General features: G+C 43.9%; 2 protein-coding genes across 13 annotated transcripts in view; both read right to left on the minus strand.

The window, feature by feature from the left end:
• Positions 1-26,935, minus strand: LOC306879379 (meiosis regulator and mRNA stability factor 1-like). 12 transcript variants are annotated; one of them, XM_079432268.1, is made up of 27 exons: positions 26,879-26,918; positions 26,687-26,763; positions 26,523-26,599; positions 26,061-26,414; positions 25,803-25,920; positions 25,524-25,726; positions 25,332-25,449; positions 24,214-24,386; positions 23,527-23,937; positions 23,178-23,278; positions 22,353-22,466; positions 22,081-22,258; positions 21,824-22,002; positions 21,668-21,748; positions 20,269-20,502; positions 20,014-20,133; positions 8,199-8,380; positions 7,901-8,121; positions 7,127-7,269; positions 6,895-7,028; positions 5,022-5,224; positions 4,720-4,947; positions 4,390-4,623; positions 3,548-3,772; positions 3,407-3,467; positions 2,661-2,756; positions 1-2,575 (listed from the first exon to the last, which is right to left on the minus strand). In XM_079432268.1, exons 4-27 carry the CDS (start codon positions 26,403-26,405, stop codon positions 2,229-2,231), a joined length of 4,449 nt encoding a protein of 1,482 aa, XP_079288394.1. In that variant the 5' UTR covers positions 26,406-26,414; positions 26,523-26,599; positions 26,687-26,763; positions 26,879-26,918; the 3' UTR covers positions 1-2,228. The 12 variants fall into 12 exon arrangements, 11 of the variants coding, with proteins under 11 accessions (XP_079288394.1, XP_079288391.1, XP_079288396.1 ...); XM_079432265.1 differs by having other exon boundaries at positions 7,127-7,293; positions 26,879-26,916; XR_013785007.1 differs by adding an exon at positions 2,852-3,026 and having other exon boundaries at positions 567-2,575; positions 7,127-7,293; positions 26,061-26,599; positions 26,879-26,925.
• Positions 26,936-27,507: 572 nt separating this feature from the next.
• Positions 27,508-27,826, minus strand: part of LOC306879380 (uncharacterized protein) — a 5,230-nt gene continuing 4,911 nt past the window's right edge. The window contains exon 3 of the mRNA XM_079432271.1: positions 27,508-27,826. This exon is cut by the window's right edge and continues 1,380 nt beyond it. The gene's annotated coding sequence lies outside the window, so the exon portion shown is untranslated.

Genomic DNA, 27,826 nt, shown 5'->3' on the forward strand with positions numbered 1-27,826 from the left:
TACACCGTTAGCTTTATTATAATTATTAAACCATTTAAACCACATCAAAATCTGCTGAGCACATAGGACAGAGACTCGCAACAATACGTAACAAACACTTTCCAAAATCAACAAATAAATGGCTATTTTATGATATTACAGCAGATGTTTATGAATGACGGATGGGTCTGATATCTTCAGCTCAGATCACAGTAACACCAGACCTTGGATCAGCTCAAAACACTGCTGTATTTAATGATATATTCTCCACAGGAACTTGCTTTTCTTGCTGGTGTTTGTGTCCAGAGTGATGACGCTGTTAATGACAATCACTCTCAATCTGAAACACATCTAGTGTGTGAGAATGTTGTGTATATGTTTATATGCACTGATCTGACTTTGATAATGAATCATGTTGTTCTACAGCAGCTGACGTCATGAACATCTAGTTTAATCTAATTCGACTAAGTTCTGTGTTTAACTGATGCAGCTGATCAGATGTAGTTCAAGACTGAAACAGCTAATACCGCACCACTAACAGCCAAGAAAACCATCAGAGATGAACAACAGAAAGCAGGACACCAAATGATGCTTGTGATATTTATTATACATGACAGAAATTTGGTCATTACATAGAAATAAAAAAACTCCTAACAGCACTTTCTGGTGGAGACTAAAATCATACAAGACCTCCAGCGTCTTGAGGCTGAACGTCCACGTTATTTCACATGAAGATCGTGAATTTCAGCTGACATCACAATCTGAGAGACTTCTGGGTTCACTGTGGTTGTCTGATAGAAGTGAGTGAGCACGCACACACACACACACACACGCACACACACACACACTTGACGAACAGAGACACTATTGATGAGACACACGTGCATCGCATTTCTACTGGGCAATAAATGCTCTGCATAAATCAAATATTTCCATCAACAGCATGAGGCAAACGTTATGCAAACATGCATAAAATCACTGAGACATGTACTTCAGCTCAGAGTTTCAGCTGGTACCATTCAGAAAGCTTCCAAAAACAGTCAACAGATGCGACAGCCACCCTTAAAGAAACAAACTAATGCGCTCCACAGCGGCGATACGCCGGATTCTCACGGACAGCTGACATCTGAGTGCCTCGTGTCGCTGTCAACCGAAACATACACAAAACAAAACACATTTACTCAAATCAACTTCACCGTGACCCAAAGCCGTTAGCAGAAGCGGAGTCCCACTACAGCTGATACAAGCCATTGTAAAAGCCATCGGAGAGCAAACCGCAACCGAACGCGCTAACTCAAGGTTCAAGTAAACAACCTTGGCATTTCCAGAGGAGCAGCTACACTGATTAACATCATCTAATTAGCACGATTCTGCCAAAACGCATAAAAGAAACGCAGTAAAAGCCTGCAGCGCCTCATAAACGGCTGCTTTCAAACAAGGGTTTATGCACCATGTGCATAGAACTATCAAAGCAACTTCCGGACCAAAAAACCATCCGTAAAAACCACAAACTGCCTCAGCCTGCAGAACACGAGTGCGTTTCTCTTTGGCCCGCTGAACGTCTTCACGCAGACTCCCATAATTCATCTGGACGCCAGTGAAGCTGTAAGACGAGTGCGAATCTCCTCCGATGAGCAGCCGAGACTATTTTAAACTAAACACTCCTGTAAGTGTTTCAATAAACACAGACTTCATTCCCAGTACGAACTTAAGCGACTAATTGATCAGTTAAAAGGGAGGAAGGCCCTTCAGTATTGGGCTCCGGCTCTGAAACAGACTAACACAAAAGCATCTGTGAGCGTTTGAGATCTCCGATCAGAAAAGAATAAAGTGAACTTCCAGCAAACTCATTCTTCCATTTCATCAGACAGAGCACATGTGCTTCAAACAACACAAATAACGTCGCAAACAAAGACGTCTCAGCAGAGTCACCTCATGAAGGTTTGGACGAGAGAGTCACGATTCACAGTTTCTGTTCACAGCAGCTCAGAGCGACGTCCACAATCATCTGCGGTCCGCACGATTCAGGCCTCAAGCTAACGACTGATAACGGGCAACTGTAGTAATGAAAAGAAAAAAAAAAAAAACGCACATGGAAGACCGGCTAACCCTAACCCCTCGCAGTGAGAGAAACACAAGCTCAAACACAGAACACAGTCAACCAAACTCACCACAGAACGTCCGTCAGCCTCAGAATAACACGCTTCACAAATACTCATGATATCAGCGGTCACGTGACACACACAGCTTTAGACCGACAGGGCGGAAGTGAAGGAGAAGTTAGCCGCTAGTTTAACCTTGTTGCGTGCGGTGCGCCGGCCGGGGCTGTCTGTGATGGATGCTTTGGTGCTGGAGGACTCCTCCGCGTTGCTCATGCCGTGTTCAGAGCCGTTCTCAGACACCGAAGCCACGAGCAGAGCGCTGGCCGGCTGAGGCTGCCGATCCTGAACCGGCTCTCGCGCAAAGCGGATCAGATCCCTGGGCTGCAGAAGCACCGGGTCGGGCCACAGCTGAGGAGACGGGAGGCAGGAGGGGACCGGAGCGCACAGCAGATCCACCGGAGAACCAGAGCCCAGACACAGCAGCTCCATCTCACCTGCGGGACACACACAGATCGTTAGCTGGCGCTGATGACGGACGCACGGGCTAATGCTAGCGGCAGTGGAGCGGTGGGTCTGTACCACTGGCGGGGCTGTCGGCGGATCGGGGCTCTTCATCAGGATCAGGCTCGTCTGCAGTGACCGCAGGACTCTCTGTGACCACAGGACTGCCACGAGCTGGAGAACACACGGCTTGATTTTTATCACTCAACACTAACGGCTTTAGTAATGCAATCACTGCAATTCACTTGGTAAAAAAAAACAACATTCACATTTTCTCTTTATTCTACACCGCCGTTTCCGTTCTTGTCTCGCTGTGTTCCTGGTTCTATGAAGCCCCTCTCTCAGAAATACACAGTCGGGCTCAGATTGATTAGCTGGCCAGTGTGTTGTGATGCGCTAACGCCTAGCGCACGTTGTTACCGTTACACGGCTAGCTGCATGTTCCTGGGGCAGGGTTTATGTAAACATCGGGGTTAGTGATGTTACAAACCTGGGAAGAAGCTCATTGTAGTCCCTACCAGCCTTTTTTTGTAGTCCTTAAACAGCAATTTCTTTAAAAGAAAATATTGCACTTTGCATTGAACTTTGAGCGTCGTAGCATCGCAGACATTGTTTATGCTCTAACAGCAACATCACATACTAACTAAAGTTAAAGTTAAATGTGAAATCATAATCAACCTTTAATGTCTTCAGCTTTGGCAAAGTTAAGCGTGTGATTCAGACACACGAGCGGCATCAGGCGTGTCGGACCGGACCGAATCTCGGCAGGACTCTGACACGCCTGAGATACAGACACACGAGAGAAAAGTCCAGGATTCTGCTACCTCTCATGTCATTCTTCAGGACGATGATCTTTTTGTGACCGTGACCTTTAATCCAGACCACCTGTTCAAAACAGAAATCAGAAGGCGTTGATCCCGAGACATTAATGCGAGAGCGGAATCAAACCAAAGCTGTTAGTGCACCTGGGGCACGGCGGCCAGCAGCTCCTCCAGCATCTTATAGCCGTACGTCTGCGGCTGAAACTCTCGGCCGGTGTATTTGCTGAAAGCGCCGCAGAACTCCGACAGGAAGATCTGGTTATAATGGTAGGTGTGCAGCAGGGCACGGACATCACGGGCGAACTGGTAAAGTCTGGTCAGCCTCACGCTCTCTTCTGCTCCGCCGTCGTCCTGCTCTTCTCCGGAGAGCTGCGGAGCAAGAGACACACATCAGAGTAGGGCTGCACGCTTAACCGAAATTAAATCGCGATTGGGCAAAACAGATTTTTCATGTGCATCTTGTCAGTGAAGCACGGTTCTGTAATCAGTAGTAAATCTCCATCCGAAGGCCAGAGAAACTCCAAATACGCCCCTCAGAAGAAACCCAGGAGATCCCTATAGTGCTAGCTGAATAAACATATGATTTAACTGCTTTCATTGATTCAGCGTGACTAATCAACACACAACTTCGACAATATATGGCTTACACTCGACTGATGTTATGAAGTGAGTTTGAAGTAAAAACGTTATTAAATGTGGTATTTTCACATCACCGAGAAGCTACGCAAACAGCTTCCATAAAAATCACAATGATTTCTTCGATTTCATAATTCGCACAATTAAATCATCTGCGATTATGAAAGCGGTTTCACGTAGATTGTCAGTGAACTACGGCTCTGTGTATTAAATGCTGCTCCATCTGAAAGCAGGTGATGAAGATTCACTACTGATCACAGAACCAGCTTCACTGACGAGATGCGCGTGACATTGCAGTTGGTTAATCGTGCAGCGCTAGTCAGCATCAGGATCATGAGCACGGCTCGTACCTGCAGCAGGTAAGGCAGGCTCTTCAGCAGCTCGGGCAGAGAGATAAAGCCGTACTCGCAAGGGTTGAGCGGCGCACCGTAGCTGAGCTCGTACCGCTTCCTCAGCTCCTCCACTCCGAGCTGATCGTGTTCCTCAGGAAGTGACATCATCAGTGCCAGCAGCTGAGACGTCAAGGCACGCAGGGACTTCCTGTTAATCAGCTGCACCTCTTTCCCTCCGGGAGCGTCCACCACCTAGAGAGAGAGACAGAGTGAAATGTGCCAAAGATCACCGGCGGAGGCGTGATCTGAGTGGAAGTGCGGCTGCGATCTGGGAGGAAGTGAGGTCACCTTCACCACGTGGCAGAGCTTGCTGAGCAGGGCGGGCAGCGTGGCGGCGTCGTAGTCCTGCAGGCGGAGGCCGTAGCCAAACGTCTTGCTGTATTCACTCAGCAGCTGACTGACAGCGAGGCTTGAGTCTCTCTGGGCTCGAAGCAGTTTCACCAGCTGCGCCGCCAGGGCTTTGACACGCTCCACCTCCGTCAGCGCCAGCAGCCGCTCCTCTCCACACTCCAGCACCTGAGACACAAACACAGCGTCAGACACCGCTGCCGAGCGCTCCAGCACCTCTCCATCGGTGTCCGTCAACTCACCAGAAGAATGTCTGGGATGGCCTCAAACAGCTCCATGAGTTTGGTGAAGCCGTAGTAGGCGAGCTTGCACTGGCGTCCGAAGTGGTGGTGATAAGTTGGGATGAATTTGCTGAAGGGCATCCGGAAGTGAGGCTGATGTCTCAGAAGATCTACCACCTCCTTGCCAAACTGCCGCGTGCGCTCCAGCTCCTCCACAGTCCGCTCTGAGGGAGACCGAGCCGGTCAGAAAGAACAGACCAGTCACGATCACAACATGCTCTACGTCTAGTCCTGTTGGTTATTTTTTTGGTGTTAGCTGACTAGTACTGCCCACACTGACATCTCATCAGACCAAATTAGTGCTCAAAGATGGATGAAGAGAAACAAATCATGGATGTTTAGAATTCGTTAGTGTATGATGACTTCAAGATCCACAGTGAAATCATGAAGAGTAGCGTCACACAGCTCAAAGTGCACTGTTAGGTTTGTTCTGAAGGCTGGAATGCACCAAACAACTTCTGCTCAGATTTCCCCCCATCTGCAGTCTGCAGGGACGGATTATGACAGCAGTGCCCTGGGCACGGACCAATTAAAGGCCCCCTCGGTTGAAATTGCGTTCCTTTTATTTCAAACTTTTCCAAACGTGTGAACTATATCATAAAACATCACTATTCTTAAATGTAAGTAAATACAATTTGCACCTTTATAGATCATGTTAGTTGATCTATAATGGGATAAGTAGCCTAATATTAATCTATTAACTAGCCTATGCATTGAACCCATAGTTTAACTTGTACCAGATATGGGTGTCATGTCAAAATATTTCGAATACGTCTGACTTTGTATTTAAAGTAAATTTAATAAAAACATTGTAAATTGCTAATTATACCACTTTCATTGTACACAAAGAGAGCAAAGAATGTTTGCAGTATAATTGACTTCAGTTCAAGCGCTCTCAAAAACCATCATTATAATCACTGAAGCGGTTTACACGGAAATGTATATCTTGCTCACATTCGTACACACACCTGCACAGTGTTGTTTCTGATGAGAGAATTTGCCAGAGCAGTCAGCGAGCGCACGCACTGAGCAAAACATTTCAGCGTTGACTCATCTGAACGCCTCTGATTGGTCGTTGCATTCATAAGCTCAACAGACTCGTCTGTGATTGGTTATAATGTGCAGCACTGTCAAAACTCGTCTGGCTCAGCACCAGCCCAAGATTTGAATTTGGCAGCTGATGTTGCGTCGCACTGAACTATGAAATCACACTGTGATTGCATCAAATATAAAAAAAAATATTGCCATTTTTTCATCTTTTGGATTCAAAATCCACTTGGCTTGAAAATCTGAGGGGGCACAGTTGAAATTGTGTTCTGGGAGGAGCAGTATTTTGGCCGGACTCCCCTCTGGTCTAGTGCTCTGGGCATGTGCCCAGTCGTCCCTGGCAGTCTGGACACTAAAAGTCAGAGCTAGTCTGCAGGTTTTGGGTGGTCGAAGCTGACCGAGAAAGTCACATAGTGCACGATGGACACAGAGACTGATATTTTAGAATGTGATTTCATACTGCAGATCGATATCAGACACGCTTGATATTTTGAGCCGATTCTAGAATACATTGTTTTCATTTTAACATCTGTTTTTTTGTGAAAGCCTGTTTACTGTATGATGCACAGCTCTAGTCTGTAAACATTCATAAACTCAGAAAGAGTGTGCTGCCTAGTGCTTTAATATCTGTTCAGAAATTGTGTAATGTATTCCAGCTGTTTTGTATGTATTCATTATTTATAATGTATTCAAGAGTTTTACACTCTTGAGATGCAGCATGTTGCAGGTGTGATACAGCACACAAACAAACCACGGAGACGTTCAAGCGTTTGCAGCAGTGCTTCACCTCTCTTAGGAACAGAGATGAGCGTGTCACCGTCCTGCTGAGAGACTGTGATCGTCGTGTCCGGAATCTCAGCCAGCAGGTCCATCAGATCACACATCCCATAATCCACCACCTGCCAGTTCCTGGAGAAACACCTGAGACACACACACACACACACACACAGAGTTCAGGACGTAGCGGTGCCGCCTCACGCTCCAGGAGCACACAGAGACAGCCGCACCGAGATGCTCACCAGTGATACGCCTGCGTGAAATCCCGGATCGCCACCTGTTTACTGGCCTGAAACTTCAGCAGCTTCAGCAGGTCTTGAGTGAAACGTTTGATCTGAGCGCGATGGGTCAACGTCAACAAACGCTTGGAGCCTAGACCCAGGATCTGTGCGCACACACACACCCCCGACTTAAGATCACAGGGAACTTTAAACAAATGTTAAAACTGTGAACTGAGGCTGCGTTTACACTTGGCATTAACATGCGACCTGTATCCGGATGTTGTCCACAAACACATTGAAAAGACAAGTGTAAACACGCTTCTGATCTCTTCCGATAAGCTTGTCCTGATCCAGAGGTAGTCGAGGACGCATTGTGATCGGATCTCAGTGTAATGTAAACACAGTCCAGCCATCGTGTCTGCATTCACAGGTCGACGTCACACAAAACTCTGCCCCTCTCTCGTGAACTGTCAGAAAAGAGAACACCACCAGGCAGCAGAGCGCTATAAAACTTATTTTGATTTGTAAAATGTCCCGTGACTGAAAAGTGTTTTCAAAAGAAAACCCACCACTTCCAGTCGACTTTGCACCGGGGCCATCCTCTGCAGACTTATTTAAAATATTGTGCGGGAAAGACAGATCCGATCGGTTACCCAGAGACAGAAGTCAGTTGATGTTAAACGCGCCATGTCCTGACAGGCTGATGATCTGATCTGCTCGAGCGGATCACGGCGGTCGCATGTTAATGCCTCGTGTAAATACAGCCTGAATGAAAAGGTGTGGTTGTATTCAGACCTGCAGCACGTGAGGAACGGCCTCCATCAGCTCCAGCAGCTTGGAGTATCCGTAGTCGGACACACGGCACTGCTTGGCAAAATGGTGGTGATACGCTGGAATGAACTTTGTGACGGGCATCAAACAGGACGGCTGGTTCTTCATCAGATCCACCATCTCTCGGCTGAACTGGATCAGCTGTGGGTTCCCGACCGGACTCTTACTGCGCTGCAGCCACGGATCTGACAAACACAAAAACACGTGGGCATTTTCACTTACGCAGTCATGATGGCGAGAGAAAGCACACAAAGACACACACCTGCGTTGGGCGGCGGGGGTTTGTTGTGAATCCACTTGATGATCTTGAAGCCGTTCTGGGCCGTTACGATAGTGACTCCAGGGATGCAGGTGATGAGATGCTCTAATGGGACGCTTCCCTCCAGATTCCCCTCCTCTGCAACGGGTAAAAGACTAAACTCTGCTGCATAGCATTCTGGGAAACTGTGTACAGAGAGAAAACGTTCACATGTGCAAGAGATTAACAGACCAATCAGCTTGATTGCACAGACACTACTGGAAGAAAACTGAACTGAGCTGATGACATCACCGTTTTCTCCTAAGCTGCTTTATAAGTGAACTGAACATTTCATATAATTGATGAACTTTACATAGTTATTGAATTGAATCAGCAATTGAATTGAAATTGACTTTAACCCTTTCACATGTGACAGCAGCCGTTATTTTACAATGTATCGCCTGTTTCCATGGCGACGTGTCACGTGACAATGTATGGAGAGAGAATTGTGTCTTTATTACATGCGCGAAAGTAAATGATCCGAGAGAAAAAAAAAAAAGTTTGAGAGAAAAAGTTATCACACTGATAGCAAAAAAGCATTTCATGAGAGAAAAGGTTTTCATACCAATAGCAAAAAATAATAATATTTGAGACTAAAAGTTTTGAGAGAAAGTATTTTGTCATAGAACATAAAAAAAATACACATTTGATTTTTTTTTTCATTATTTCTGAGAAATAAAATCTCTCTCAAAATACTTTGGAAAAAAAACTCTCAAATATATATTTTTTGCTATCAGTGTGAAATTATTTTCTCTAAAAAAAAAAAAAAAAGTGTTTTTCTCAAAACGCTTTTCTTTGCTCTCGATGCAATTTCTTGCTCTCGTGTCAGATTTAGCTTTCACTGTGAGAATTGTGTCATGGGCGGGGCCACGTTCCTATTGGCCAGTCGGGTGAGCATCGTCTTGTCTTGGGAGTCGAACTGAATCATTACACCATTGCTCGGTTCAGCTGCATGATACCGCCTCTGCCTTATGGCTAGTTTAGTTGAGCACGGACACTCCAGTGTTTGGGTAAGATGATGACACACAGCTGGCTTAGCGAGTTCAGCATCACTGAAGATTAAACATTAAAAAATAGCACTCATATTCAGGAATGAATGTGTATTATATTATTTGCTTGCTAATCGCTAGTAAAGCTAACCAGCCATCATGCTAGGTAAACTTGCAAACTCACCTGGTTTATATACTATTTTTAAATCAAATGCCAAATGAATGTTTTGATTTAAATAATTTCACACTGATAGCAAAAAATATATATTTGAGAGTTTTTTTTCAAAGTATTTTGAGAGAGATTTTATATCTCAGAAATAATGAAAAAAAAATCAAATGTATATTTTTTTATGTTCTATGAGAAAATACTTTCTCTCAAAACTTTGTTTAGTCTCAAATATTATTTTTTGCTATTGGTATGAAAACCTTTTCTCTCAAATATTATTTTTTCTCTCATGAAATGCTTTTTTGCTATCAGTGTGATAACTTTTTCTCTCAAACTTTTTTTTTTCTCTCGGATCATTTATTTTCGCGCATGTAATAAAGACACAATTCTCTCTCCATAACAATGCAGCCACAATAGATGTGCATGAGTGATGCATCGCTTTCATTACATTTCTCTTTTTAATTCAAAATATTAACAAACATGTTACCTATATTATGAAATATCTGATATTCCAATTCTGCAATATGTGCAAGTAATTGTTGTGGGTAGTTTAAACTTTTGCATTGACCCTGCTGCCATAATTAATGTTGAGCTGTAGGATTTACAACATATACTATACTATATGCTATGCTCCCAAAAGACATTAAAGCAAGTTTCTGGTGAACTGGGAATGGAATACAGTAAATGTTATTGACACTGTGTGTATGATATCAAAAACATGTCAAATTACACTTGAAAAGATCATTATTGCCGCTTCCATAGACAGTGTGTATTTTATAAACTGTGTATTTTTTGCTAGTACATATGCATTTAAATGCCTAAAACCTAACATAAACATTATATGGTTGAAAACACTAAACAGTTGTGATATAACAAGCGCTCAGCCCCAGCCAAAAAACAAAAGCAGATTTAGCAGTTGATCACGAGCGGCACCGGTCACACATCGGTGTGATGCGCATCAAAGTGTGTCCTGAAAAACGGACTCTTTACTATTGTCCTGCTTTTAGAGCTGCTCTACAGAAGAACTGAATTCTGTTTGCATAATTCAAACACTATTTTCCTGTTTAACCCTTGTGTACCCTTAAGGACTTTTGTCCATTTTAGTTTTTTTTTTTTTTTTTTTATAATTTTGCCTGTGTTAATGCTAACTGCATAAATTGTGTCTCAGGCGTGTATTTTTATTGGAATTTTAATATTCCACCCTCATTTCCTTTAATAAATCTATTTTACACTAGGTACACAAAATTGTTACACAGCACATTTTGGACAAAAATGTCCCCATTGAAACCAATTAAAACTGAAATTGAAACCAATTTAATCGCAGTGCCGTTTAACTGTAAAATTATGCAATTTTTGTTAATAGGCTTTCATTCTGTTGGCAAGGCTTCAAAATTAAATTAAAATTTTTTTTTCCCAGATGGTGCCATTTTTAAGTTTGGTGTATAAAGGCTCTATAAAGCAAATACTCGCTTTATTCCTGTTTTCTGCTTCTGCGTACTATAGAGCCAATTGGATAAATAATGCAGCTATAATTGTGTAGGTGTGTTGGTATAGATGTCAGAGTGTGGTTTGTATGCGTCATAAAAAAATTGAATGTGTGCTTGTAATATTTGAGAAAGAAAAACTCTACTGTAAAATCACAAATCCAAGCACGAGTTTTGCTGACATCTAATGGGGAAAATTTGGTACTGCGCCCAAACAAAATTTTACTGAAAGCTCATTTTTTGAGATATCAACCTCAAATTTGGAACAACTTTAGATTTATGGCTTTGATTTTCTAGCAGGTTTAGAGTTCAACATGTTTCATATATAAAATAAAATATTAAATGTTCATAAATAATTTTCATAAACTTAAACCTGTATAACTTTTTTTTTGGTTTCACTTTTTAAACTTTTTTTACTTCAACAATCTGCCATGGGTATTTAAAATGAGACCACACTTAAAAATTGGAAGCTTGGGAGCACAGACTTATGACCGTTTTTTTGACATGGACATTTTTGTCCACTATGGACATGTGTAATTTTTTTTTTTTATTGATGCACAAGGTTTAAAGGGTTAGTTTACCCAAAAATGAAAATTAGTCCATGTTTTACTCACTCTCAAGGCATGAATCAAATCGGAGTACTATTAAAAATTATCCTTGCCCTTCCAAGCTATATAGTGGCATGGGTGGGTGTTTTTGTTCAACAGTCCAAAAGTAGTCAAATAAAGCACACGCATCCATATTAAGACACGCATCACACAGCTCCGGGGGTGAATAAAGGCCTCCTGTAGTGAATCAATACATTTTTGTAAGTATGCATTAAATATGCGATATCCATATTTAAAACTATATAAACACTTTTTCCTCACTTCTGCTGACTGTCGTAGGTGGATGACGTGGGACGTATGTGTAGCGCATGCCAGTGATTCGTGACGAACGCAGAAGCGCGACAGAGAGAGAACAAAAAACGCCGGTCACGAATTAGGAGCACAAAACGAGGATTTGTAGAGAAAAATGGAAGATTTCGATTTAAGCCAAGAGGAGACTGGTTTTCCTTTGGCAAAGTAGGGAAACTTTGCTTTCTTTGCTCCTGTAAACAAACGTTGGTTTTCGTGAGACTCACATGCGCTGCACCTAATGCGTGTGCTATATTATTTGACTACTTTTGGACTGTTGAACAAAAACACCAACCCATGCCACTTGGAAGGGCAAGGATCATTTTTAATAGTACTCCGATTGGATTCATGCCTTGAGAGTAAAATATGGACTAATTTTCATTTTTGGGTGAACTAACCCTTTAACACCATAAAGCTGCTTTGAGACGATGTGTACTGTATAAAGTGCTATAGAAATAAACGTGACTTCAACAAAATTACAGCATGTGTGTGCGCGTGTGAGTGAGTAAGTGTGTGTATGAGCGTGTGTGTGTGTGTGAGTGTGAGAATGAGTGCGTGTGAGAGTGAGTGAGCGTGTGTGCGCGTGTGAGTGTGAATGAGTGAGCGAGCGTGTGTGTGTGTGAGCGAGTGTGAGTGAGAGTGAGCGCGTGTGTGAGTGTGAGAATGAGAGTGTATATGAGTGTGTGTAAGAGCGTGTGTGTGCGTGTGAATGAGTGAGCAAGCGAGCATGTGTGTGTGTGTGTGAGCGAGTGTGAGTGAGAGTGAGCGCGTGTGTGTGAGAATGAGAGTGTATATGAGTGTGTGACAATGAGTGAGCGAGCGTGTGTGACAATGAGTGAGCGAGCGTGTGTGACAATGAGTGAGCGAGCGTGTGTGACAATGAGTGAGCGAGCGTGTGTGACAATGAGTGAGCGAGCGTGTGTGTGACAATGTGAGAGCGAGCGTGCGTGAGAGCGAGTGTGCGTGAGAGCGAGTGTGTGTGTGTGTGTGTGTGAGAGAGCGAGTGTGTGTGTGTGTGTGTGTGTGTGTGTGAGACCACTCCCAGCAAGGGGAACTAACATGTTTTCAAGGTTGCTTGGGCTGAATACATGGCTACAAAGAACCTGCGGTATAAAAGGAGTCAACTTCATCGACAAACTATTTTCTGGGGCCATAGACAACCGCTTAAAATGGATGGCCTCCACACAAACAAACTTGGTGCAAGAGTGCTAAAGACAATATACAAACCCGATTCCAAAAAAGTGTGTGAATAAAAACAGAATGCAATGATGTGGAAGTTTCAAATTTCAATATTTTATTCAGAATACAACATAGATGACATCAAATGTTTAAACTGAGAAAATGTATAATTTTAAGGGAAAAATAAGTTTATTTTAAATTTCATGGCATCAACGCATCTCAAAAAAGTTGGGACAAGGCCATGTTTACCACTGTGTGGCATCCCCTCTTCTTTTTATAACAGTCTGCAAACGTCTGGGGACTGAGGAGACACGTTGCTCAAGTTTAGGAATAGGAATGTTGTCCCATTCTTGTCTAATACAGGCTTCTAGTTGCTCAACTGTCTTAGGTCTTCTTTGTCGCATCTTCCTCTTTATGATGCGCCAAATGTTTTCTATGGGTGAAAGATCTGGACTGCAGGCTGGCCATTTCAGTACCCGGATCCTCCTTCTACGCAGCCATGATGTTGTAATTGATGCAGTATGTGGTCTGGCATTGTCATGTTGGAAAATGCAAGGTCTTCCCTGAAAGAGACAACGTCTGGATGGGAGCATATGTTGTTCTAGAACTTGGATATACCTTTCAGCATTGATGGTGCCTTTCCAGATGTGTAAGCTGCCCATGCCACACGCACTCATGCAACCCCATACCATCAGAGATGCAGGCTTCTGAACTGAGCGCTGATAAAAACTTGGGTTGTCCTGGTCCTCTTTAGTCCGGATGACATGGAGTCCCAATTTTCAAAAAAGAACTTCAAATTTTGATTCGTCTGACCACAGAACAGTTTTCCACTTTGCCACAGTCCATTTTAAATAAGCCTTGGCCCAGAGAAAACGCCTGCGCTTCTGGATCATGTTTAGATATGGCTTCTTTTTTGACCTATAGAGTTTTAGCCTGCAACGGCGAATAGCACGGTGGATTGTGTTCACCGACAATGTTTTCTGGAAGTATTCCTGAGCCCATGTTGTGATTTCCATTACAGTAGCATTCCTGTATGTGATGCAGTGCCGTCTAAGGGCCCGAAGATCACGGGCATCCAGTATGGTTTTCCGGCCTTTACCCTTACGCACAGAGATTGTTCCAGATTCTCTGAATCTTTGGATGATATTATGCACTGTAGATGATGATAACTTCAAACTCTTTGCAATTTTTCTCGGAGAAACTCCTTTCTGATATTGCTCCACTATTTTTCGCCGCAGCATTGGGGGAATTGGTGATCCTCTTGCCATCTTGACTTCTGAGAGACACTGCCACTCTGAGAGGCTCTTTTTATACCCAATCATGCTGCCAATTGACCTAATAAGTTGCAAATTGGTCCTCCAGCTGTTCCTTATATGTACATTTAACTTTTCCGGCCTCTTATTGCTACCTGTCCCAACTTTTTTGGAATGTGTAGCTCTCATGAAATCCAAAATGAGCCAATATTTGGCATGACATTTCAAAATGTCTCACTTTCAACATTTGATATGTTATCTATATTCTATTGTGAATAAAATATAAGTTTATGAGATTTGTAAATTGCATTCCTTTTTTATTCGTAATTTGTACAGTGTCCCAACTTTTTTAGAATCCGGTTTGTATCTCCATTCGTCATCCTTCAGTAATGTGTGCCAATCCACTTAAACTGAATGGCACACACACACCTGGACAGAATTATGAGTGACCACAGGACTTCATATCAGCTTTCGAGTCATCATGTTGTTGAAGAATCCCACAAGGACACTGATAATGCCACTCATCCACAACAAACTCGGCTCATAGAAACTATCTCGGCTGAGCCCTGTCCACAGAGCTCATCACAGACAGACTGCAACGTACTACAACATATCACAGCCACAGAAAACACCACAGCCAGAGCCCATCTCACCAGACACACTTTCCCTCTCTCCAGCATCTCCACTTCTAAGCTTCTCACAGAAAAATGAAGGAACTGGTGTATGCTTGGACCAAACTCTCCCACTCTTTCTCTGCAAGCCCCCAGATATCAACTAAAAAAAACAGCGGGCCCCACAACCACCAAAGTCTGTGGACCAAGCTCTCCCTCCTCCTCCTGTGAGAGCACTTCGACCATTGCAACAACGCCAGGGCCCAAACCCCCTATCTGCTGTAGGTGAACCAAAAACAACTGATAACAGCTCTCAGTGATATGCGTTGTGTCCCCGCTATGATAGCAGCAACTTTCACAAATGTTTACAGAACAAGCGGGAACCCAGTGTGCCTGTATCTCTCTCTATCTCTGTTTTATCACGTGATAGAAAGTCTAAGGCCTTCTCAAGCCGTACGGCTGACCCATCTATTCTGCGGCCTTTAATGCATCAAACTAAGATTGCTGAGACACAAAATAATGCCATTAAGTGAGCATTTTTAAACATTTGCTCACTAAAAAAATAAATAATTTCTGATCAATGACTTCACCAACAACCTGGATTTTGTTTCTAAATGAAACATGGCTAGAAGACAGCTGCAGCGCAACAGTCCTCAATGAAACAGCCGCTCCTAACTTTAATTTTATAAGTGTCTGCAGAGCTGTTAGGAGAGGTGGAGGTGTACCTGCTCTATTTAAAGATGTCTATCAATGCAAGCAAGTGTCATTTGGTCAGTACTTGTCTTTTGAATATCTAGGTATTGTGCTGAAAGGTGCTCCGCGTATTCTGTTTATCATTATTTACAGGTCTCCAAAATACTCTCCAGCCTTTGTTGAAGAGTTCACAGAACTGTTATCAATGTTTTCCTCAGTTAAACTGTTTTGCTATTGCAGGGGATGTTAATATTCACATAGATAATGTCAGCATGTGCATGGACCCACACACAATCGTGGACACTCTAGATTTACTCATCAGTAGGGGTCTAAACATTTCATTCATTGTTATTAACAATGTAGCATCTGATAACGTTATTGATGATATTGCTCCCGTGAAAGTCTGCAAGAAGAATGGCAGACAAAAATCATCTTTGAGAAAATCAACAGCAGTTCAGGAGTATTAAAAGACAATGCAGTAAAGCTGAGCGGATGTGGCGAAAGATGAAACTTAAAATTCACTATAGCAGCTATAAAGACATCCTTCATGATTTCAATGTGGAACCAGCCACAGCTAGACAGACCTTCTCAAACCTTATAAACAGTAACAAACACTCGCACTCTTTTTGCTACTGTTGAGACTAACAGAGTGAACCGCCAGACAGAGTGAACACATGGAGACTCATATCTCAGTGTGCAATGATCCGATTGACTTCAAATTACAGGAGGTATATAGTAAACATAAATTGGTTAAGACATCAAATAGGATAATACATTTTTTATTGTTATAATCTCAAAAATGGAAGTGTGCTTAATAGGTAAGTTTAACCTATATCATTTTAAAAGTTTAAACAGAAGGCTAAAGTAAGTGCTGTGTTGGTAAAGAGAATTTGGTCAAAGACAGACAAGTGCAGGGGTTAACAAAAAAAAAGTCCTGAGCCTGAACATACGGGGGGGGGGACAAAATGCATTCTCTAAGGCAGGAGGTCCCCAACCACTGGGTCGCGACCCACTACCGGGCCGTGGAAGGATTCCTACCGGGGTCGCGAGAACGTTCGGGGGAAAATGTGTATCTGACGCTCTTATTTATTGTGCGTAAATGATTGCTCTAATTATTCTGTATTTTCGTTGTATGCTATTGATATGGAGTTGCAATTTGACGATTTCATGTTAAATTAGTAAATTAAAGATTGGTCTGATCTGTCACGTATGCTATTAGGGCTTAAACGGATCACAGTTGATCCGTGATATATAGACAGAGGTGGGTAGTAACGAGTTACATTTACTTGAGTACATTTTGAGTAACTAATACTTTTAGAGTATATTTAAAATTGGGTACTTTTACTCTTACTCAAGTACATTTTTAGTAAAAAAAACGGTACTTTTACTTAGTTACTGTGGGCGACGCTCCTCTCGTTACTTTCTTAATGCAATACGTAATAAAGATAAAAAGGTGGTGGTGATGGTGCAGTGGATAAGACACATGCCTTTGGTGTGAGAGACCCGGGTTCGAATCCACTGTGAGACACCAATGTGTCCCTGAGCAAGACACTTAACCCCTAGTTGCTCCAGAGGCGTGCGACCTCTGACATATATAGCAATTGTAAGTCGCTTTGGATAAAAGCGTCAGCTAAATGAATAAATGTCAAATGTAAATGTAAAAATGCTTCAATTTATTCCAAACGCGCCGTCTACTTTTCTCTGGGCAATGAACGATGCCCATTCGCGAATGATTCATTCTTTTGAGTCAATTCTGTTCGAAGGCTCGATCAAACCAGTTGGCAAACCAGTGAATCGGTTCACGAAATAATTTGAATGATTCGTTCAGTTCCTTGCCGCACGCTGAAGCGGTTGTCACTCAGATAACAGAAAGTTTATGAACATTAAGAGCGTTGAAGACGTGGCTTTGGATCTACACTCAGTTGAAAGCAAATCTGCAAAGGGTATGGTTTGCCAGTTATGAAGATCTTCATTAGATGAACACCGCGTGCGCTGTCGGTTCCACAGCTATAGATTCGTTTACAGTACACGAACCACTATGACATTACCAGTTTTTTGTAAATGTACCTTATACATTAAATACAATCTAGAATTAATTCATTAAATAAGCTGTCACAGAGTATGAAATGAACACCCGCCAAACCCGTGTTAGTTCCAGGAGGAATGCCTTTGCCTAGATGAATTAATGTTGATATTTTCACAATATTTACGCTTGCAGAAATAAAAGCTACATTTGTTTACATTTTGCGGAACAGACGGAAGAAGATCCGTCATATGCATTTATTTCGTTATGTTCAGATGTTCTGTAGCGGTCATGTGAGGAGATTTCTCTCTTCTCCATGTCAGAGGTTATATACATACAAAATACAATTAATAATTAATTAATATACTTAATATACTTTAAAATATAATTTAATTCAGTGATGCAAATCTGAATCTTTATCAGCTGTTACTCCAGTTTTCAGAGACATATGATCCTTCAGCAATCATTCTAACATATTGATTTATTATCAGTGTTGAAAAAACAGCATATGCTAGTTTGGTACGTTTTGAAGCTGTGATGCTGGTTTATGCTGGTCTTTTGCTGGTCATGTGCTGGTCTTAAGCTGGTCAGACCATTTTAGGACCAGCTTAAACCAGCATCCCATGCTTCAAAACATACCTATACCAGCATATGCTGTTTTTTCAACAGAGTTTTGCTGCTTTTTTTGGAACCTGTGACATTTTGTTCACAATTCTTTTATGAATAGAAAGCTGAAAAAAAAAACAGCATTGATAATAAATCAAGATATTGGAATGATTTCTGAAGGATTATGTCACACTGAAGACTGACTTAAAGGCTGATAAAAATTCATTTGCATCACTGAAATAAATTACATTAAAAAAACATCTTTTGAACGGCAGTTGTGTGTGTGTATATATATAGATATTTAGATAAAATTTATACACATCTAAATAAAAAGACTATATTCAGTATATGATCCAAAGCAGCGAGTAACTAACTACTTGAGTAGTTTTTTTATCCGATACTTTTTTACTCTTACTCAAGTAACTATTCAGACTATTACTTTTACTTGAGTAAATATTTCTACAAGTACTTTTACTTGAGTACAGTTTTTGGGTACTCTACCCACCTCTGTATATAGACCAACGCGCACAAGAATAGAGACATGTTTCAGACAGTGTGGAATACCAATTTGTTTCCTCTTTCATGTATCCTTGCGTTTAAGATACATGTGCGTGGGGGTTTGCTGTTATGTCGCAATACTGGAAATATTTCTGTTTTAAACCATAAAGGCTAGCCGATGGATATCACACAAGCAACGGGCAAACTTTGTGCAACAGTTATGCCGGTGAACATCTTAACTTCTGTCATACAGAAAGTGAAAGCTAAAAAAAATGCTGCATTAACGGCACATATTCTCTTGGCGACGACAAGAGACGAATCTAGTTCAACATGTGCTGATAACAGTATAAATGAATAGACCTGTTTTAAAGACCCCATCCACCACAACACACCCATTCACCGCCCCCACCCCCCGGTCCCGTAAACGGTCCGTGGTGTAAAAAAGATTGGAGACTTGGAGGCACCAAGAGCTGTAGAGGCAAATAGTAAATTTGAAGGTTTTTTTTTTTCCACTTGGTGCGGAAGAGTTTGAATAAAGCTTGAGAATATTTGTTTTTAAATTTCTTGTTTTTATTACAATTTTTTTTTTTATTCCTTATTTCTATTGTTGTGATCAATATTATTATTATTATTATTTTGTGACTATTTTACTTTCATGTAAAGCACTTTGAATTACCATCGTGTATGAAATGTGCTACATAAACTTGCCTTGCGTGTGTGTGTGCGAGTGAGTGTGTAAGTGAATGTGTGTTTGCGTGTGTGAGAGTGTATGGGTGTGTGAGTAAGTGAGTGTGTGTGTGCGTGTGTGTGTGTGAGTGTATGAGTGAGTGAGTGTGTGAGTGAGAGAGAGAAAGTGAGTGTGTGTGAGTGAGAGAGAGAGAGAGAGAGAGAGAGAGAGAAAGTGTGTGTGTGTGTGTGTGTGTGTGTGTGTGTTTATGTGGTTTATGAGGACACAAACGTGTATAATGACATGGGTATGACAGAGGTATTACAATATGAAGGTGGTTTATGAGGACACTGCCTATGTCCCCGTAATTCAAAAGGCTTAAAAACATACTAAATGGTGTTTTTTTGAAAATCTAAAAATGCACAAAGTCTCCTGTGAGGCTAAGTTTAGGTGTAGGGTTGGTGTAGGGCAATAGCACACACAGTTTGTTCAGAATAAAAACCATTACGCCTATGGAGAGTCCCCATAAACCACAAAAACCAACATGTGTGTGTGTGTGTGTGTGTGTGTGTGTGTGTGTGAGTGTGTGATTCAAGATTTTTATTCGTCACATACACAATTATACAGAGTATAACCAGCAGTGAAATGTAAGTGAGAGAAAGTGTGTGTGTGTGGGAGAGTGTGTGTGAGTGTGGGAGAGTGTGAGTGTGTTACCTGAGCAGCGGTACCGTTCCTTCGTGACTCTGCAGTAAACTGTGAACATGAGCAGCCAGAACTTTCAGAGACACCAGAACAAATGGGATCATGTAAGAATCCGGATCAAAATCAGATTCACTGAAACCAGAAGAGAAACATCATGAACTCAGATCTTCCCCTCCAGTCCAAAAAGAGCTTTTACTAGTACTAAACTGCAAAAACGACTCATTCAGAAATCTAGAACTTAAAGAATACTGGAGTGTGCAGATTGACCTGAAGTCCTGCTGAGTGCAGTGTCGTCTGCAGACGGGCTCATGGTACTCCAGCTCCTCGAACAGAACCGGACTGGCGGTGTTGGAGCTGTCGTGAGAGTGAGCCGATCCCAGCGGGCTCTGCCGGGCCTGAGTGCTGGACAGTAGACACACGAGCCGCCCGCCGCCCTGCTCGCGCACACACACCACCTCTGGCAGCCGGTACAGATCACTGACCACCAGCTTACGACCGAACCTGCAGCACACACACGGCGGTCAGGACTGCAGCGCAACAGTCCTCAATGAAACAGCCGCTCCTAACTTTAATTTTATAAGCGTCTGCAGAGCTGTTAGGAGAGGTGGAGGTGTACCTGCTCTATTTAAAGATGTCTATCAATGCAAGCAAGTGTCATTTGGTCAGTACTTGTCTTTTGAATATCTAGGTATTGTGCTGAAAGGTGCTCCGCGTATTCTGTTTATCATTATTTACAGGTCTCCAAAATACTCTCCAGCCTTTGTTGAAGAGTTCACAGAACTGTTATCAATGTTTTCCTCAGAGTTTGACTGTTTTGCTATTGCAGGGAATTTTAATATTCACACAATGCAGAAATCAAAACTACTAAAGAAATAACTGCTTTAAACACTTTTGACCACTTTTGAGTCAGCATGTGCATGGACCCACACACAATCGTGGACACACTCTAGATTTTCTCATCAGCAGAGGTCTAAACATTTCATTCATTGTTATTAACAATGTAGCACTATCTGATAACAGAAATCTTGGGGTGATTCTGGAGACAGACCTTAGTTTCAGTAGTCATGTCAAAGCAATAACTAAATCAGCATACTATCATCTCAAAAACATTGCAAGTATTAGTTTCCAGTCAAGACTTGTAGAAACTTGTTCATGCCTTTATCACCAGCAGGGTGGATTACTGTAATGGTCTCCTCACCGGCCTTCCCAAGAAGACCATTAGACAGCTGCAGCTCATCCAGAACGCTGCTGCCAGGATTCTGACTAGAACCAGAACATCTGAGCATATCACACCAGTCCTCAGGTCCTTACACTGGCTTCCAGTTACATTTAGGCTTGATTTTAAAGTACTTTTACTGGTTTATAAATCACTCAATGGCTTAGGACCTAAATACATTGCAGATATGCTCACTGAATATAAACCTAACAGACCACTCAGATCATTAGGATCATTAGAAATACCAAGGATTCACAAAAACAGGGGGAGTCCGCTTTTAGCTATTATGCGGCCCGCAGTTGGAACCAGCTTCCAGAAGAGATCAGATGTGCTAAAACATTAGCCACATTTAAATCCAGACTCAAAACTCATCTGTTTAGTTGTGCATTTATTGAATGAGCACTGTGCTACGTCTCGGTCTCAGACACACACGGCGGTCAGGACACTCACTTCCTCTCGTACGTCTCTGTGAACTTGTAGAGAGGCAGGCAGCTGGCCGGAGCGTCCTGCAGGACGCTGATGATCTCGGCGCTGAGGAACAAACACAGTCACATCTACAACAGAAAGAGACCGAGCGCAGAAGGAGAAGCAGAGCATGTGTGATACCTGAGGCAGGTGAGAGATTTGTTACTGGCTCCGGTGACGAGAGACATGTGAATCCTCTTGCTGCCGATTTTATAGCGATGCAGCAGACTGACGGCGCCGATGGCCTGCTGGAGTGAACTCATGTGCACCCGTGCCTTCAGCTGATAGTCAGTGTGAGGACTCAGATCCACACTCTTCACCTACACACACAGACACACACCAACATGAAGCATGTTTCCATGCGTTCAGGTTTTGAATTTCTGTGAAATGCGACTCACTCTGCCATGTTTAGCAAAGGCGTCTCGTAGTATTTGCTGCAGGTCCTTGCGTGACATCCTGTAGTCCAGATTAGTGACCTGAACGTCCACTCCGTCAGAGAAGGGCTCATCTGTGCAGCCGCTGGGGGACGGAGCACTCCGAGGAGACGAGCGGTTCGACAGACAGGGGGACGCGCTTCTGCAGACAGACACACACACACACACACACACACACACGTGTCCAGAACGCCAGACAGCTTTACAAAGCATTTGAAGATCAAGCGTTCACTTACCGTGACGACCATGAGCTCTGAGAGAGCATCATGGGACTGAAGCTCCGCTGCAAACTTAGTTTACTGAACGCTGAAGGAGTGCTGACCTGAAACAGCTGCGCAGGAGAGTCCCGCCTTCACACACACAAAATAAAACCAGCATCCAATTACAAACCCACATAATAATAATAATAATAATAATATGTGTGCGCGCATGTAAGAGTGTGTTCGCGTGTCTGTGTGCACCATAGACTGTTAAAAAAATAAAATAAATGGACAACGTGTCTCCGCTTCCTTACATAATAGAAAAGTAAAGTCAAAACATCTCAGTATGGCCGCTGCCATCGTGAGTAAATGACGTCATTTGGAGCCCGAGTCTGCGCAGTAGAGTCGTGAGGTGGAGCCACGGAATCAAACTCCCGCAGACCCAATCAACCATAACGACACACCCCATTTTTATAGCATCAAATTACTAGCTAAAAAGCAAACTTACCACAAAAACGAACAATTAAACATCAGCGTGATAACAACTACCTTAAATTACCAAAACCATATTTTGGAAAATTGTATTGGAAGTATAAAACTTTATGACTCAAGTCCCATTCGTTTACATGGAGAGGGCGGGGTTTATGACCTGTACTGCAGCCAGCCACCAGGGGGCGATCAAAGAGCCCGCAGCTTCACATCCAGTATGAGTGAGACACACCCGGTGTGCATGTGTGTGTGTTTGTGTGCAAGAGTATGTGTGTGTGTTCTCATAAGAGTGCGTGTCTGAGCGTGCGCGTGTATGTGTAAGAGTGTGTGCACAAGAGTGAGAGTGTGTGTGTGCACGCGTGTGCATGGTACCTGCGGCTGCGCTGCAGTGGCTCCGCTGGTTTACCGGCTGCGGACGGGACGGTGAAACTCTGAGGAGATGCATTCGCAGGACGGGTCGCAGCACTCACAGCCTGCAGTAAACACACACACACACACACACACACACACACAGAGCTAACTTTAACACATGCCAGCACACAGTCGATTCGCAATGAGGCGAGACAGGAGTGTGACGGGAGACAGAAGAGGACAGAGGAAGATGAGTCTCAGCAGCGGACGGCGGCAGGCGAGCAGCGCAAGCAGCAGCACAATGAGAAGAGCAAGCGTGCGATTGCAGGATGACGGGGAGGAGGCGGGCAGACGCGGATACACGGCTGACCTGGGGGAGTGGCCTCATCACAAGGCTACTCGAGGAGGTGTGGCTATAGGGGTGCCAAGGGGCGTGGCTTCCACCGTGGCAGGAGCGAGACGCCCGCAGGTGCCGGGGTGAGCGTGGCTTCTCCACAGGCAGGAACACTGAGGCAGCGGGGGGCCGGCGCTCCTCTTCCTCCTCCGGGCCATCCGGAGAGAAGGACAGCACGATGCGGTGGCCCAGCACGTCTTCGTTCTCCATGCGCTTGCGGGCGCGCTCAGCTGCCTCGGCGCTGGAGAACCGCAGCACGGCGCAGCTGCCCGACACGCCCAACACCTTCCCTCCACAGTTAGTGGAGAGCCTCTGCAGACGGTTGGCCACCGCTTTGGTGTCGCGGTGCGTGGGGAGGTGGTGCACAAACAGAAGGCTGAAACTGGGCTGAGGAGTAGACACACAAACAGCACTCTGGGAGATCTGAGATGGTGCTGGAGTTCAGCTTTAGGCCCGCAACTCTCTACGAACTCCATTAAAATCTCATAGTGTGGAGTCACAGCGAACAGCTTTACGATCACATTATAAACAGCAGCAGCGTCCAAACGCACTGCTCTGTGTCCTCACAGAAAAACCAGCCGGCCGTTCTCTGCATTCATCAAATCAGTGTTCACCTGTGGGAAATGCGGTGAGGAATAGAGGGAGTGAGATTTGGCAGCTGACCTGTGATTTGACGATCATCCCAGGCGGAAGGTCCGAGACGAACTCCTCGAAAGCGGTGCACAGGTGTGCATGCTGCAGCAGGGCAGACGAGGCCTGGCTCTTGTGGACCAGAATCACCTGGAACCCGTGGCGATGCCGCAGGTCACTCAGCTCACTGGCGAAGTTCACGTCCGCTGTGTGAAGGACAGAAAGAAAGCTGCCATTATGATGGGTCAATTTCGTTTTTACCTCCAGCCAATGCTCCCTCTCAGCTGCATGCGTGCAGAACAAATATGCAGCACACAGCACAGACTCAAAAAAAACTAAACATTGGAAGGCCATTTGATTGAATTCTACTAAATGCTAAATATAGTAATCAACATTTGAAGTGGATCAAAACCTTTCATCAAAGCGGTTGTAAAACCAAAACAATACCCGTTCTTGCCTTAAGACAACTTTGATTAACTTTTTTGATCCACTTCAAATGTTGACTACTGTAATTACAATGCTCAGGCAGACCGCTAGAGAGAAACAGTCGCTGTTGAAATCTTAATGCTTGAAGATGAGAGCCAAAGCTAACGCAGTGACGTGAAGAAAACAATCACCATGCTTTAAAGAAAGAGTGGCTTGATTAAGTGGATGATGTGCACAGAACGGTAACAAAACTCCGATGTATTTACAGTCACACACAGGTGCAGTTGTGTGCAAACAGAGGATGTTTCAATAACCGTAAATTCACGTTCACATTTTTGGAAAATCATGAGAAATATCTGCTTCATTTTAGCTATGCTATAATATATTGTACTGTATTATAATAATGGTTCTGAGAGGCGTTTTTTCATGATTTTTAATAGAATTTTGTGGTACATAACTATAAACCAAAGGTAACCTAAAATGTACATCATTTAGTTACATGAAGGGTCAAGTCAAAAATAAATAGCACATTAAAGTTAGAAATTACATACTTTTTGTGCGCGCGCTGTCTGGTATAAAGAATGCTTTTGCTCAGGTGGCCAAAAATCTCTGCACAATTTTTGCTGAGCAAGAAGAAAAAAAATAGAGAGATAAAAGAAAAATCTGACATCATTTAAGCCCCTCAGATATTCTGAAGCCAGAGTTGTGTGTTTGCAGACACATACATGAAACGACGATGACTGTGGCGGGAGCGGCGTGTGTCTCTGCGAACCGCCGGAGACTCTGGCGCAGTTTGTCATCCGCTGCATTCTTGGCGGTGGCGTTAATGTGTGCGACGGTCACCTGAGCGGGAACAGAGCAAGCCATGATTACCGGAACACCGATCACACGGCAGTGATAACGAGCGTGACACGCACCTGGCAGTTGTTGAGCTCCTGGATGACGGCCTTGTTCTCTTTGTTGATGTCGCAGACACAGATGAACTCGGCCTCGCGGTGTCCCTGGAAGAAGCGCTCCCGGAGCCTCTGCACCACGCTCGCCGCCGAGCGCCCGCTGGGAACCGCGCAGTTCTCGATGTCCCAGAACACCCCGATGGGCGGCAGCACCTCCTCCGGAGCACCTGCGGACACAGAGCGGCCGTCCAGAACACACACACACAGCACTCACAGCTCACTAACAGCAGCACAGGTACGGACCGTATTTCTGCGCCGTTCTGCCCAGACGGACCCCCAGCAGACCGTCGCCGCAGCCGTTGCACACAGGGACGGGCGGAGGGATGTTCGGCCAAACCTTCTCCGAGTCCACGTGTAAACTCTGAAAGCAGAAGAGACGGGTGTCAGACTCGACTGCAGGGTCGGCGCAGGTGTGTTTCACCAGGCTCCCGTCTCGGCCGTGTCTCACTGAGGAACCAAGCGTGCTCCCGAACACACACCGCAGCGGTGCGATCCACCCACCTTCCTCCAGCGGTCCTGCAGACAGTGAGCGTGCACAGAGTGAGGGCAGAGGTGAGGGGGTGAGGACGGGTCACCGAGAGGGAAAGAGTGCAGAGCGCAGGCGTGTGCGCAGCAGTGTGTCCCGCAGCCGGCGGGGGTCTGCGCAGTCGAGGAGTGAGGAGGAGACAGATACAGAGGAAGGCCTGCAGTCTGCCGCAGCTGGACGCTGGCTGCGCAGCGGGAACACACGCTTACGCTGAGGCTGCCCGTCTGCGTCTGCGGCCCGAGACACGGGTGCGAGCCGGTGCCGTGCAGCGGAGGCGGAGGAACGTCCTTCAGATCCAGAACCGGCTTACGGACCTCCATGGAATCGCTCTGGAGAAACACAGAAGCCTCGAGAAGACACAGAACACCACAACGAGACAGAAACATTCGTGTTAGAGTCCCTCTCGTTTCTGACGAGATTCCAGTGAAGCATCTCACCTGAGCGCGAGCGCCGTCAGAACACCTGAGCACCGCACCTGTCCGCCATCAGCACTGACCTCAGACCAGCTCCACCACTGACCAAAACACCAGCACAGCAGGTAAATGACGGAAACTCGCGACACCGGCCGCCAATCAGTCAAATCAAAGCTAATGACGCTCACATGAACGGATTCTTTCAGCGCTTTCTGTTTGTTTTTGTTCGCGCCTCTACCGTGTCCCGCGCGCTGCCCGTCAGTCGCTGTTTCCGGTTTCGTGGAAACATTACCACACACATGAGATAATAATCATTCGTGACGAACAAAACGGACCGTTTAATGCATCTAATGAGAAATTTTGAATTAAACGCCGCTCACCGTCTCCCTCAGTGCCTCCGGGCGTCTCCCTGGTTACCGGACTTCCTACTGATCGATGCCGAAAAGCGCAAGCGGATGTCGTAAAATGAACATTGTTTCTACAAGAGCGGAAATACTTTGCAGCGCTTGCTTCTAAATATGAAAACAAATTAAATATACGGAAAAAGCTCAACTTACTGTGACGTATGAAAACATGTCATGTGACGTGCAAAACAAAACTCCTGTTTAACCCGTTCGGCATTAAACAACCCTTAATCACTCGCTTCATCTCACGACACATTGATTATTAATACTTTTACTTACTTTACTTTTGTCCAAAGCGACTTACAAATAAGAAAAAGTAACAAACTAAAAGTTACAACTCTATAAATACTATATACGTACATGTTTAAGAAAATAAAGAAATTAAATAAAATTGACATGCATATAGCATTTCAATAAACAAATAAATGGAAAAACTCAAATAAAAAGCGATACTTCTATCCCTTGGTGGAGTCGATGGTCTTCACACGACGACTGCCGCGACCGCTGCCTAATATTATTAATTATTGCATTAATAATCTAATGATGCAGGCTGCAGTGGAAATGTCAGATTTTACAGAAGGCCAATAAACTGCATGTTCATGTGTGCGGCTGTAATTAGAGGTGAAGTGTTTATTAAGGATGATGACACAGATATGAAGAGCACATTCATGCACATGAAGAACTCAAACAATTATAATTCATCCTGCATACAGCTCTTAGAAAAAAGCCTTTCTGATGCCATTAAAGCCTTCCAAGCTACTGATGGTTAAATACACGCATATATAGAGAAAGTAAAAATAGAGGACCATTCAAAACAATAATAAATGTAAAGAGCTCATTTTAAAAAGTTAAAAAGTAAATCTAATATAATTCATGAGCTCAGTTTACTATATTAATCACCTGCTGAATTAGAGCACATCTATA

This window comes from Barbus barbus, assembly GCF_936440315.1.
Source record: "Barbus barbus genome assembly, chromosome: 13".
Lineage (NCBI taxonomy): Eukaryota > Metazoa > Chordata > Actinopteri > Cypriniformes > Cyprinidae > Barbus > Barbus barbus.

What these genes read in the sequence shown, in the direction of transcription:
- LOC306879379 (XM_079432260.1), bottom strand. Translation starts at nt 26,471, where the DNA reads ATGTTTCTGTCTCGTTGTGGTGTTCTGTGTCTTCTCGAGGCTTCTGTG. An exon ending in TGCAGGACCGCTGGAGGAAG is followed by an intron (nt 25,921 to 26,060) that starts GTGGGTGGATCG and finishes TTCTGCTTTCAG; the next exon opens with AGTTTACACGTGGACTCGGA. An exon ending in CACAGTCATCGTCGTTTCAT is followed by an intron (nt 24,387 to 25,331) that starts GTATGTGTCTGC and finishes TCCTTCACACAG; the next exon opens with CGGACGTGAACTTCGCCAGT.